General features: G+C 39.4%; 1 protein-coding gene across 1 annotated transcript; it reads right to left on the bottom strand.

The window, feature by feature from the left end:
* Positions 1-239: 239 nt before the first annotated feature.
* LOC118575615 (ATP-binding cassette sub-family G member 3-like) lies at positions 240-13,494 on the bottom strand. The gene is made up of 4 exons (XM_036176085.1): positions 13,171-13,494; positions 3,315-3,404; positions 2,429-2,514; positions 240-618 (listed from the first exon to the last, which is right to left on the bottom strand). Exons 1-4 carry the CDS (start codon positions 13,291-13,293, stop codon positions 438-440), a joined length of 480 nt encoding a protein of 159 aa, XP_036031978.1. The 5' UTR covers positions 13,294-13,494; the 3' UTR covers positions 240-437.
* Between the last annotated feature and the right edge of the window lie 879 nt (positions 13,495-14,373).

The raw sequence follows: 14,373 nt of genomic DNA, 5'->3' as shown, positions 1-14,373 counted from the left end.
AAAAATTTTCCCACTAAAATAACCTCTATCATAATCCTTTACTACATGTGTTAAAAACCCTTAATCATCAAAATTCTATTTAAACTACCACTATTATTGTATAAAATCATTACTTCAGTTAAACAGGCTTAATTGGAAATCAACTTCATAATAATCCACAGTTAAAATGTCCAGTGGAACAGGATATTTCCATGAGATAATCACACTACAGTACAGGCAGTGGGGATCCCCCACCCCATTCACACCATGCCAGATACCAGAGTCAGATGCAAAGGCACAGCAGTAGCAAGATTCATGCTGGAGCCCAAGTTCTTTTCTATCCAAAATTCACCCATCAGTGCCTTATATCCTGGTGGGCCAAACTCCTGAACTCAGGTGCTCCCTGATGCTCCACTGACATGGCCACCAGAAAAGTTTTGACTTTTTTAAATATCAGATTAGTTCAAAGAAAGTGGAAGAGAGATTTCAAAATGTCTCTTTTTCTTAAGAGATAATAATTGCACATAGGTAAGTGATAAGAAGATAATCATTATACAAGATAAGGCCGCGTGATTCTTCCAGAATCCCCATGATGAGAGATCAATGCCCTGGATTATCAAGAATTCTTCACCAGTACATCTGTAATTCAACACACATAAAAATAATGTCAATTTTTTTTAGTACGTTCACTCTTGCTTCTTTTTAAGAACTCATAGTTTCAATACATGTTTAAAATTTTCTTCTTTATATTTAATTGATGGTAGCAATGATGAACTTACACTTTTATTACATATTATGTCAGTCTAACCTATTTGAATCAAGTCCCTTTATTAATTTCAAAATCAATCCAAAGAGGTATAGCTATCACATCTATTTAAAAGCAGAGGGGAAGTAGGCTCAGTAAACTAGGCTGAGTCTAGAAAGTCACACTAAGACCCAACTTCATAGTTTCACTGTCATTCATTTGTAAATCTGCAATGCTACCCTCTCCTCAAAGGGCAAAGGCATGGATGAGGTAATTGTTTCTCCAGAAGCAGAAAACCTCAGCTTCCCAATGACACACAGACACTCTAAGAGATCAAAGCTTTGTGCAGTTCTGCTGACTCAGTAGACAGTCATGCAATAAACACAGCATCAAATTCTAGACTGAGGACCAGAGGACACTAAGGGTTTCTGACAGGAGTCAGTCAATTGCTGTCAGCTCTTCTACTAAGAGAGCAGTAACAACCACAGATGCTCAGCTATGGAACATCCCCAGCAGCCCAGGGCTACAGACAGAGCCTGGGTAGCAGGTGGAGCACAGCAGGATGCAAAGGCCTTTACACAGGTTAGAAAAGCAGCTGCTGCTAAAAGTTCTGGATATACTACAATCACCACCTGTGTATCTCCATCCCTTTGTGTCTCCATCTCTGTGTGTCTCCATCTCTGTGTATCTCTTAGGATTTAAAAATTCCCAAGTCCTCAGAAAGAGCAGATTTATTCTTCCTCTTGTGAGGACAATCCTTTAATGAATATGAGGTCTATGGAGGGCCTGTCTCTTGTTTCACTTTACCCATCTCCATCCTTCTGACAAGAAACTGGTAAGAAATTTGTTTTAGGATGACAGACCACACCAGGAAAGAGGAGATGTAGGAAATAAGATATCCCCCCACACATTTGTTTTCTTATCAGTAATTCAAAAATAATTCGAGTTTCTATTATTCATTATTATTTTGTACATCCTTTAGAGATTTAACATATAAGCATGTTCCTTTCTCACTTATATATCAAAATCAAATCGATGAAAGCAATCATAGAAAGGGAAGATATTGTAACTTGAAAATCATACACTTTAATTTTATTTAAAAAAATCTTTGTTTATACTTAGATGGTATTGGAAAAATGTTATTTCCTTAAGAATGTTGAAAAAAGTATATTTTTCAACGTTCTGAAATATGTGTTTCTTTCATTGCAAGACATATCCTCTGATAGGATATTTTACACACACACACACACACACACACACACACACACACACACACACACAGACCTTTGTTTTCTGAAGTGTTTGAGGCAGAGGAAAGACCCTGAAATCTGGCAGGCAAAGATCACTCACTTTAGCCTCGCTGCCCTGACATTCTTTGCCTCTGCTCACAGGTACCATAATCTATACATGTAGTAATTGAGTGTCCTTTCTAAACTATCAGAGCAATCTAGGTCAAGCTCAAATGTTCTGAAACAAGGAACTAAAGTCTACAATCAAGGTACCAAAACCATTTTCAAAAGGCCCGAAGAACCCTTTCTGCACATTATCTACACCATGGAGCAGCAGGATCAAAACACATCCCTGTGTGCATTGGTTACAATGACTCATTCTAGGGAACTGCAGTGTTAATCCCAAAAGGATGGTTTTCCCCTCTGAGTCTAGCAGCATTCTATGCCCACATTATGACACTGAACTCCAGCTTACATTACATAGCTATGACATCTACTGACTTCTGCTGTGTTATGTTCTGTACAGAAGCTTTGTCCCAGGAACTCACTGTGCTGCAAAGCCTGTAACACAAACAGGAATAGCGAAAGGCAAATAGTTTAATATTTTTATGTTTCCAAAGAATAAAAAGAGCTATAACTTCATGTTCAATCTTGACTGCAATTTTCAAAACCAAAAACTGAAACAAACAAAACCCCACCAAGTTCAGTTTACCCAGCAAAGCAGTGCCCCTCCCCCACACTCAGGAGACTTAGGATCAAAATGAAGGTGCCTCTCAAGTACTAAGATGTTGACTCTCTAAGGAGATTATCTCGGGCGTTTCCTTCTCTGCAAAGTCCATAACTACGTAAACACTGTAATTAATAAATTCCTATTGATTTATAGTAACAATATATTCTTGCTTGTTTTCATCAAAACCAGTTGTGATTATGGGAGTAAGACAGTCTGTTAAGACACACTTTCCTAGAGAAAAAGCTTCACAAAGTCTATGGCTATCACATGGTTTCTCTTTCTTTTAATTTCCTGATATAAATTATGTATGTTAGTCCCTGATCCTTTCATTATTTCCTTATTGGGTAGAATCACAACTGTATGCTTTTCATCATATCTTCTATCTTTCCTCTTTTCTCTGGGATTTTTCTCACCCTTTATTTCCCTCAAATAACATTTGACTGGGGAAAACCCCAGATGACTCACTGACCTTTGGGTAGAATTACAGGAAAGTTCTCACCTTTTGCTCCTGGAAGGAAAATCCTGGGGAGCAGCTTATTAGAGATTACAGGTGGGGGAAAGACTCTGTTGGGATTCATTTCAGTTACTACAGCTCCAGACCCCAAGCACAGTGACAGACAGGGCAACTTACTGTAAATCCATAATGAGGAATGCTGACGTACTGCATCCATGAGATGTTCTGCAAGAAGTTCGTGTAAAATAGTGATAGACCTGAGATAAACTACAAAGAACAGAAACATCAATTAGAACCAATCTAATAGTTAAGAATTCTAACAACATCCTCCATCTTCAAGACTCCTTCCTCCTTCTGACCATTTCTGCTCAGATCAGCTCTTTAAAACATTCTTTCAGTTAACTCTAAACAGAATTCTTCACTCTTTGCAAAGCCAAGGCTCTTTATGGTTTTCAAAAGAAGGACTTGCCACCCCACTCTGCATGACCAAACCCTCAGATGTTTATGTTGTTTATCTTTAAAAGAGCATGTAATCTTTGCACAGCCTTTAACCTTTAAATATATCCATCCTACCTATTTAATGTCCTCTTTAGATTCCTCATCGTATCTAATTTATGTAGATATTATGAATAATGAACAAGGAAGAACAAGGGACAGCTCTGAAGTTCACATAAAACTTGTCCTATGTAGTCTTAAGTACCGTAGACTATGCAAAACAATGACTGTGTGCATGCATTCAGACTGCACCTGACCATATGCTTCTACAGAAAATACAACATTTGGCATCGTAACTAGTTCTAAGGTTCCTTTAGGAACTTTATACAATAACCGGTTGTTTTAGTTCCTTTCCTGTGGCTACGATAAAACACCATAACAAACATAGTACATTTCTAAGTACAAATTAAAATCATAATGGAAAAGAGATGACACAAACAATCTCATTCAGAAAAACCTCAAAAAAGGGGAAGAGGAAGGGACAATCTTGGAATAAATCTAACCAAATGAAATACTTGTACAAAAGCGTTAAGACATTGGAGAAAAAAGAAATTGAAGAGAGACAGAGCTCCCATACTTAGATAGGTAGGATAAATATGAAAATATCCACCCTACCAAAATCAATCAACAGATTTAATGTAATCGCCATAAAAATACAATATAATTCACATATATTTAAAAAAAAAAACATTACTAAAATTCACATGGAAACACAAAAGACCCAGATCAGCAGAACAATCCTGAACAACAAAACTGCTAGAGGTATCATCAACCATTGGGGGTATCACTACCCATTGTGAGAGAATCAATCCCTCTTAGGTGAGGAATAACACATCTTCTCTATTGATAATAGGCTATCAGTGGGCCTGTCTGCATATCTGGGAACAAGAGCAACAGACTCTGGCAAACTTTACCACCCCGTGTGTCCTTCTCTCATAAAGAGGACAATATGCCATTTCCTCTTGTAGGACCAGGGTCCCACTCAATGGAAAAGGACACTTGAGCCTGGGGATGTCCTGCCACATAACTGTAGCAATCCCTCCTTGGGCACATGCGCTGTGCAGTTAACACAGTTTACCTAAGTATTCAATTCTATACATCAGTTTTATAAGCACATTTATCAAAAGTAAAAAAAAAAAAAAAAAGTGAAACTCTACCAACATTATGTCTTTTAGGTAATGATGTATTCTTAGGTTCCTTCTGAGAATTAATTTTAAAGGCTGCCTGGATGATATAATGGGGAAAATTTGGAACATGTACTTGTCTATCTAAAAAAGATTTCTGTTTATGCTTTTTTTTTAAAGTAAGGGTAAGACTATACACTCAACAAATTGAACTGTTAGAAAATCTGTTTTAGTTACATTAACAAGTTTTGATTATCATTTAAAAAATAAGAAACAATACTTTTCAATCTTAATTTTAATGATTTTCCTTGTACTGAGCATGTGCATTTCCTCTGGGCAATGATGTCAGCAGCCTTTCTCTTGGAGTGTCCCACCTCTTCAACCTTCTGGACTGTGCTCTCAGTTAACACACAGGAAAGGGGCCTCCCAGGTCTCTTTCAATTTGTTTTCTGTTTTGTTTTGTTTTTTGACTTTTTAGCAGTATTTGGGCCCCAAGCAGGAAAGCACAGGCTGGAAATTTTAACAGAGAAGTTAGGTGAAAACTTTGTAACCTAAAAGAAAGCAAAATGGAGAGCCATGACACAATTGAGAAACTGATTTTACTTTCCCTGGTGGGAAGGGTTGTGGACTCCCTAAGAAAAAAGACATATAACATTCATGTGGAGAGAGGCCCCCAGCCCTTCTAAGAGCGATGTTAATCTTAAACAAATCTATTTAGTTCTGAGCTACTCTAAGATAGTTTTATTAATCCAGCAGCAGCATGGAGAAGGAAGGAGGCCTCTATCCATCTGAGGAGGTGTGCATTCCTACCAGGGTATACTAAAGTTTTCTTTTAGTTGTTACTTGATTCTCTGGTATTTGTGGAATTTCATCTGGATTCCTTCAAAGTGTGTCAGTTCAGATCTCCCATGTGGGTTTTTAATTATTTCCAAGCCCCTTTTTTCTCTTTTGGCAAGTTACACATCCTTAACACACACACACACACACACACACACACACACACACACACACACACACACCTGATTAGCCTCCAGTTAAGTTTGGTTTCTACTGCTGTGATGAAGATACCATGATCTGACCTAAATTGTGGGGAAGAAAGGGTTTGTTTAGCTTTCCCATCCTGACCACAGTCTATCATCAAGAGAAGCCAAGATGGAAATTCAAGGGAGGAACCTGGAGGCAGGAACTGAAGCAGAGACCATGGAGGAGTGCTGCTTACTGGCTTACTCCCCAAGGCTTCCTCAGCCTGGATGGCCTTCCCAGTGTAGTACTGCCTGCAATGGGCTGGGACCTCTCACATCAATCATGAATCAAGAACCCATCTTCCCCAGTCTTGCCTACAAGTGATTCTGAAGACATCATGTTCTCAAAAGAAACCCTCCCCACTCCCACCCCTTTTTGAGACAGTGTTTCTTTCTGCAGCCCTTGCTATCCTGTAACTCACTCTGTAGGCCAGGCTGGCCTTGAACTCACAGAGATCTGACTGCCTCTGCCTCCTGAGTGCTGGGATATGGTGATATTGAGTCCCCCAATATATAGTGCACCCTAATAAACTTATCTTGGGTCAGAGAACAGAACAGCCACTAGATAGACATAAAATCTGGGCATGGTGGCACACGCCTTTAATTCCAGTACTTGAGATCTCATGTCTTGCTTGGAAAAGACACGTGCCTTTAATCCCAGGAAGTGATGGCAGGAAGCAGAAAGGCATATAAGGAGTGAGAACCAGGAACTAGAAGCTTTTTAAGCTTTTACGCTTTTAGCAGCAGTTGAGCTGAGATCAATTTAGACGAGGACTCAGAGGCTTCCAGTTTGAGGAAACAAGATCAGCTGAGAAGTTGGCAAGGTGAGGTTGAATGTGGCATGGTCTGCTTCTCTGATCTTTCAGCATTCACCCCAATATCTGGCTCCAGGTTTGTTATTATTAATAAGACCTTTTAAGATTCGTGCTACACTGGGATTAAAGGCATTCTTCACCACACCCAGCCTTACCTTTCTTATGACATTAAAAAAAATCTTACTTTCTAAAACTTCCACGGGGAATGTTTGTTTGACTATTGAGAGTAGGCATTGACAAATCAACTCTTTATCATCATGGTAGAGAAGAATAATAAGTAGAAATCTTTTAAAACCATAACAATAACATGCTGGCTTAGAATTTTTGCTGTTGCTGTTGAAATCCATTGGTGAGTTAATTATCTCAGTAAGAAGCCTGTCAGCTCCAGGAAAAGGATGGCATTACTTTTTCACATTTGAACATGCTAGAGGCCATAAGATTTTGCTAGAATTTGAGATTTTTGTTTTATTGGTGCCTACATTTTGGCATGTTCTTAACATATCAGCAATAGTAAGAGGATCTAGATCCATGGATTGAAGTTTTATTGATTAATCATTTAATTTAATAATCAAGAGTTTGCATTTTCTTATGATAATGAAAGAAATAGGCAATAGCAACTTCTTTATTGCTCGTCTATAGCTTGCTGTAGACAATTAACACAGTCCATAAAGGGCTCTATGGGCTTCTGTCTGACGGTGGAAGAAGTTGTGATTGTGTATTATAACCAGGGACTTCATTTTAAGTCCTGGCAGTCAGTGGCCTCCTCAGGCTAGCTGGGAAGCCAAGGATTGATTTCATTTAGTAACCATTTAAAGATGGCAAGTGTTGAGCCACAGTTTTAAAGTTTTATTTTTAAGAGACTAAGTAATTAAACAGATTTTCTTTAAGATTTTAGGTTTATATCAGGAAAAACTATCATATCTATCCTTCATATCCAGCTGTGGTAAAACCAAGGTGAAGGCAGAGCTTGGTTATGGATGAACAAGCCATTCAGCCTCAAGCTGGTGGAGAACAGCTTGCTGGTGGGAAGTAGGCAGTGGCCTGTCTGTCAATTTGCTGGAGCAAGATATGGGCAGGGCAAGAGGAAGCCCGGCAGGAGAGTGCACCAGTGAACTCAGGATTGACGGTTCACATATTCCATTGGTTCTCATTTTTTTTTTAAAGTAAAGGTTGTATTGTGGACGCATATGAAATGAAGGGGGCAAGACTTCTCTGTAGTGAAAACAGACAGGGAAACCAACGTGCAAAGACTGGCAAGCAACAGGAGACACAGCATTAGGGAGAGCTGTGGTTTGGGCCAGTCCACCCCCAAACAAAGGCCAGTCTGTTTCACAGAATGGAGGGAGATGTCCAGGAGACAGTTTAACATCATAATATCCCCTGTACTCTGATTCAAGTTTCCAGTCATATAGCTTCCAGGATAAACTTACTCTATTGTGCACCCATAGTCTCCCCCTTAAATAGATAATCACTCATGAGAAGGGAAAAGGGGGGGCTCACAAGCTCTGTCCACCTTATTTATATGTACGCATCCAATCCTCTTTAGCCTTCTACCCAATGCACTGGAGTCACTGTAAACTGCATTTCATTTTCTAAAATCTTCTATAACAATGCTCAGGCAGTTCTGGGCTCTGGAAGGTGACTAGAGTTCTCTTCTACACTCTGGGGTAAGAAGCCCAGAACCAACAATGGGCAGAACTCCTTAACATGGTTTCTGGGCCTTGTTCTCTCCTCTGTGCTGTGGGCTCCTTGCTCTGGGATGGCATCAGAGCGAATCTCCTACAGATTGACTGGTCCACAAGTGCCATGACTGTCTACTGCTCCATGCCCTTAGAGTCCAGCACCCCAGCAATAAGGGAGGTGAAAACATCATCACCATACCCAACAGGAGCACCCAGGAATGTTAGACATTTTATTTATTGGTGCTTTAGGGATGGGTTTTTATTAATCTTTTCTCTGAAACACCATACACTATACATGGCTAACCTCAGAAACTAGAAAGTAAAGTTCATTTATACATAAACTCATGTGCTTACATGTGTAAGACCAGAGTTTCTATTCTATATTTGAGGCCAATCTGACAACAGTCCCCACCATTCCTAGGAATTGAGAAAATTGTCTTAAAAAAACACCAACTAAACAACCAAACAAAAAGTAGCAGATGAGGCTGAGGGCACAGCTCAGTTCATGGCAGGATGCTTGCCTGTCATGCACAAGGCCCATAAACGAAGTGTGGTAGTGCAGGCCGCTAATCCCAGTACTAAGGAGGTAGAGACAGGAGGATCGAGATAGAAACTTTTAGTTCTAAGAACCAGAATGCCAAGGCTTCCTTTACAGAAACTAGTCTACAGTCCAGGCCAACAGGCTTGTCAGGGGACTCTGAGTCCAATTCTGAATATGATGGGGCAGAACTTTCCATTAATTTCTGTTTGTCTCCTGTCTGTGGTGACTTACATCTTGATTGGGTGTTGTAACTATGGGCAGAAATGCTGAAATATGGGAGAGGGGTCCCCAGAGGCCATGGGCTGAAGTTACAAGTATGGTCAAGGACACTGACCATCACAAAAGACTCTTTTTTGTAAATCTTTTCCTTGAGGGAAGGAAATACACAGGGGACACTGGACAGACAACTACAATGGCAGTGACCGACCATTGATTTTCTGATTGTATTTATGCCTGCTCTATGAGATGGAAATCATGTCTGACACTGTGGCTAGTGGGGTCACAGGGCCCAGAGAAGAATCTACTGTTATTCTTCTGAATGGAAATGGTATTAAACTGGCTTCTATTGAGTTGTACTGACATTCACAGATTAGCACATCTCAGACCTTCATCAAAGAAACCTCCTTTTGCAGGAGATGGTGATTAGCCCAGATTAACCACAGATCAACATACAGAGAAGAGAGACTACAGAGGATCCAGCCCTGAATGGGACATCTGTACATCACACCCCTCCTCCCAAGGATCAAGGATCAGGATGAAAGAGGCTAGAGGGATTGTAACAGCCAGGCTGTGGACAACTACAACGAAACAGGGTTTTCCTGTCACTATTGGACAGTGACACATAGGAATGCAGTGCAGTGTGACAACATGGGCAACACCTGTGCAAGATCAAGACAGACAAAATCCCTGCAAGGAGGGGAGAGGTGGACATGAAGTCCTACACCCACCCGACGAGCTATTGGCAGTTGATGGTTGCTGGGAGGGGTACTAATTTTTAAGGATGTGGCCCCTGAGATCCTATCCATGATGCGATAGATGGCCTGTTTTTGGAGATCTTCTCTCCAGGTGCCACCAATCCCCCACGGTCCCACAACCCATGTATAAAATAATCACTCAGACGCTTATATTAACCATCTACTCTTCAACCTCTTTAAAGACCTAAGAAGGAAAATAATATTACCTGAGTAAACAGGAAGTATAAGCAAGCAAGAAATGGCAGAGACAGCTGGCTGTCTGGACAGTCACCCAGTGTTTCTCTGCAATGTTGGGGCATCCACTTTTGACTACAGGCCTAGAATATCTGACAGACCATTCTGTCTTACTCTGTCTTGGCAAGGCTCAGCAGTCACAATTCCTTATGTTGTGCTTGTCCAGAATGGGCAGCGTGCCTACTGTCAGCAGTTGAGGCAAAGGCAGTGCTATACCCAACAGGCCATTTTTCTCAAGAAGACAAGTTCCATATGGAGTGTCTTCAATGCCCAACATCCCCTCTGGAGTAGATCAGTGCTGCCAGGAACAACTGTTTCTCACATCAACAATATTCTAAGTTATTAAAACATTTAAATGTCATATACTCTAGGTCTATGAAGTGTTTGCAGATTACCTATCCATTTGACATATATATCTATATATCTCAAAAGCCTAACTAACATGACTATAAGTATGACAAGAGTGGGTGACTATTGGCCTGTAATTCTTATCAACCTAAATAGGTTAAAGCCTAAAGTTTCACATTGTAAAAATAAATAATCAGTAAACAGATGTACAGTATAAGGTCAATGACCTTAAATTTGTAACAATATACAAAATCTCTTAATCATAGGTAGAAATGTATAGTTCAATATGATAACAATATCCTTAATATGTAGTTTTCACATTGTAAAAATAAATAATCAGTAAACAAATGAAGAGTATAAGGACAATGACCTTGAATTTGTAACAGTATACAAAATATCTTAATCAGAGGTAGAAATGTGTAGTTCAATATGATAACAATATCCTTAATATGTATCAATATACAAAATACCCTAAACAGAAGCAGAACACACATATAGTATGACAAGTATAATTTATATTTGTATCAATATACAAAGATATTTTAAATAGGAGTAGAAACATATGTACAAAGTGAAAAGTATAGTTTCATATTTTTACCAATATACAAATTATCTTAAACAGAAGTAGAAAAATAATTTTACATTTTTATCCATATAGAAAAAATCTACACCAATGCAAATTATCTAAAGCTGATAGTTACAAAATTAGTTTACAAGTATATACAATAATCTACCTTATTATTCTATCCTATCTATCCCCCCTTTTTTTCAAAAGAGATTCCTAAGTCTAAACTTTATTGTTCTACCCCCAACCCTATGACAACTTATAACCAAACCCTAACAGATGACAATTATCCATAACTCTGAGAAAACAAATCCTGTTGGGAGAGGAAGAGGGGCTGGACCCTCCTGCATTCTACTGTCCAAGCCAAGGACCCACAGCCTGCGCAAACCCATGAGCCAATATGTTCCAGATCCCACCCTCGGCCTCCCTGGTACTCACTGGGGAAGCCTGCTTTCCAGTGTGAGCTCAGTGACCTTTGGCCCACCAGCCCCTGCCCAGCTCTGAAAGGCTCCAGTGGCTACCATGTGTTCACTGCAGAATTCACTGGTACATTCCCCTCCCCTTTTATTAAGGGGTTCAGATTAAGATTACAGGGGAAAGGCTATAAACACTCAAATCCCCTCCCCTGGCACAGGGTCAGACCTTCTCCATCAAGTCTCTACCTCTCCAACAGCACCACCAACTGCAAACCAAGTGTTCAAGTCCCTGAGCCTTAGGGGGCATTTCTTATTCAAAATTCCACAAGGAAGGATTTGGGAGGGAGAAAATGGCATAGATTTCATCAAAGCATTTTATTTGTTTTTTTTTTAAATCTGTCAAACAAAAATTAATTATATCATATTTATTGAGGATTTACATTACTGGGTAGCCATACATATAAGGGCATGTAAATAGAAAATATAAACACAACTTAGCACTCTCTCAAAGACATGCACCTGCTATTGCCAAGCTACAATATGCTGTTGCACTAGCAGAAAGTACATGAATATTAACACACAAAATCAATCATTCTATTTACTTGATATACGTTTTTGGAAAATGTGGGGTCTAGATTCATTTATCAGTTAATTAATTTACATCAAGTGCGTATATTATGGGTATGAAAGACTAAGTCTGGGTAACCAATTACAGAAAGATAAGCATAAGTATTCTAATTCAGGAGACTGATTAGTACTTAGGACTCTGGAATCTTCCACTATTTCTAACACATTTCAGAATACAAGTGAGCCCTGAGATAGATTCCTTGTGCTGAACACTTACATTAATCATTGTTGTAGAACGTTATTTTAAGAAGTGTTACATTTGTTTATGCTGTGGAACATTTGTTTTAATGAGGCAAATATATGTTGCATTCTTTTATGTTGCATTTGTTTAACTCTGAGACTTTGATGCTTTGCCTATCTAAAACACATGATCAATCTAATTAAGAGCTAAACATCAGGGAAAAGGTGAGGTTGGACTGGCAGGCAGAATAAATGGGAAGAGAAATCTGAAAGGCTAGAAGAGCAAGAAAAAGAAGAGAAGGATGCTTGAGGCCAGCCAACTAACCAAACAGCCAGCCATAGAGTAAGAGTGAATGTAAGATACACAGAAGACAGAAAAGGAAAAAGCCCAGAGGCAAAAGGTAGATGAGATCATTTAACTTAAGAAAAGCTGGCTAGAGAGAAGCCAAGCTAAGGCTAGGCATTTATAAGTAATAATAAGTTTCAGTGTGATTTATATAGGAGCTATGTGGTGGGCCCCCCAAAAAACTAATAGTAAAGAGTAAAAAAAAAAAAAAAAAAAAAAAAAAAAAAACAACAACTACAGATCATGACCTTTGCTTTTCCATTCAGACTACTGAATAAACCAAATCACCGCTGCCATGGTTACAAAAGCAGGCAAGTGTCTCACACCAGCATGAAAGAAAGGCTACACTCTGCCTTGCTGTGGGGGAATCTGCCAATCATACCACTTTCTTGAAATTCCAATTATTATGGTTTTATAATGTGGCCCCAATAAATGTCTGTTAAGAGCTCACTAGTAAGGGCATGTTAATTACATCATAGTATTGACATCAGAGTAGTAGCTACAAGCCTGGGAGAAAAGCAGGCTCCTTCTCCTTTTCTCCTACAGACCATAATAAGCTTTAGTGTAAGACCTCATGTCCCAACTACTGATGTGTCAAGCATGTACATGGCCAAGAGGAACACAAGGAAATTTTTCCTACTAGAAAAACACAATCCACACTCACCAGCATGAGCATAAAGTAGATGACCACAAGTACTGTGGATATAGCTGCTGTTTTCTCCCCTGCCCCTATAAACAGTGCCACGGAACTGGCAGAATAAGCCAACATCATGATGGTAAAATACATAGTGAAGATACTCTTCACATCTGTGTTTACTCCTTAGAAAGAAAAAAAGTGGTGTCAGTTCATCTACTTAATAGAATTATACATATTTTAAATAATACTTTAATAATCAATATGACTATTAACAGCTTCATAGCCACCCAACTTCTCTTGGTCTCCAACTGCTACCCAATCTTCTGGATGCTAGGAACCAAATTTGGGGACTTTGGAGGAGCAACAAGTGCTCTTAACCAATGAGCCTCTCTCCAGTCCCATCACATGGCTTTACTTTTATACTTGCCACAAAAATCCCTTTCCATATAATACCTGTTCTCCTCTAATCATAATTATTAGCAATTTAAAGGATACTGACATGGAGAAAAATTACTGCATGCTCACAGGAGAATCAGCAATAGAACACGTTCATGTTCACAATTTCTCTGTGTTTATTATAATTGCATTATTAATGAAATTGGGATCAGGATGTGCTGGTTAGTTTTTATGAATTTAACACAGGCTAAGGTCATATGAAAAGAGGTAATCTCAACTTAGAAAATGTGTTCATTAGCTTGAACTGTAGGCAAGCCTGTGGGGACATTTTCTTGATAAATGATTTATGTAGGAGGTCTTAGACAACTGGATGACACCATCCTTAGGTAGGTGGTCCTGGGTTCTATAAGAAAGCAGGCTGAGGACGCCATTAGGAGAAAGCTAGTAAGCAGCTCCCCTCATTGGCCTCTGCTTTACTTCCTGCCTCCAAATTCCTGCCCTGAGTTCCTGCCCTGACTTCTTGATGGAGTCCATGTCAGAGGAGCAGCAGGTGGCAACTGAAATTAAGCCTACCAGGACGCAACTCTCTGATGGGTGACTCTCAGATAGGCAAGGCCCTGAGACCAGAGACCCCAGAATGTCTTTTGCTTCTGCTGGGCTTTTACATAATTGCTACGGCAGTCTTTCTAGAGTATTTGGCATGTTGTGGATGGTGAGGGGAGATACCCCACTGCCTGTAATATAGTGTGCTTATCTCATGGAAACATCTTGTCTACTTGGCAATTTTTTCTTTTTCTTTTTCTTTCTTTCTTTCTTTCTCTCTCTCTCTCTCTC

The sequence above is a fragment of the Onychomys torridus genome, unplaced genomic scaffold, assembly GCF_903995425.1.
Source record: "Onychomys torridus unplaced genomic scaffold, mOncTor1.1, whole genome shotgun sequence".
NCBI classification, from domain to species: Eukaryota; Metazoa; Chordata; class Mammalia; order Rodentia; family Cricetidae; genus Onychomys; species Onychomys torridus.
Note: the sequence above shows the minus strand (reverse complement) of the source record. Positions and strands in the feature narration are given on the sequence as shown.

Coding starts and splice junctions, on each gene's coding strand:
- LOC118575615 (XM_036176085.1), bottom strand. CDS start 13,293: ATGTATTTTACCATCATGATGTTGGCTTATTCTGCCAGTTCCGTGGCA. Junction 3,405..13,170: donor TCTACTTTATGCTCATGCTG/GTGAGTGTGGAT, acceptor TGTTCTTTGTAG/TTTATCTCAGGTCTATCACT. Junction 619..2,428: donor AGATGTCATAGCTATGTAAT/GTAAGCTGGAGT, acceptor GTTGAATTACAG/ATGTACTGGTGAAGAATTCT.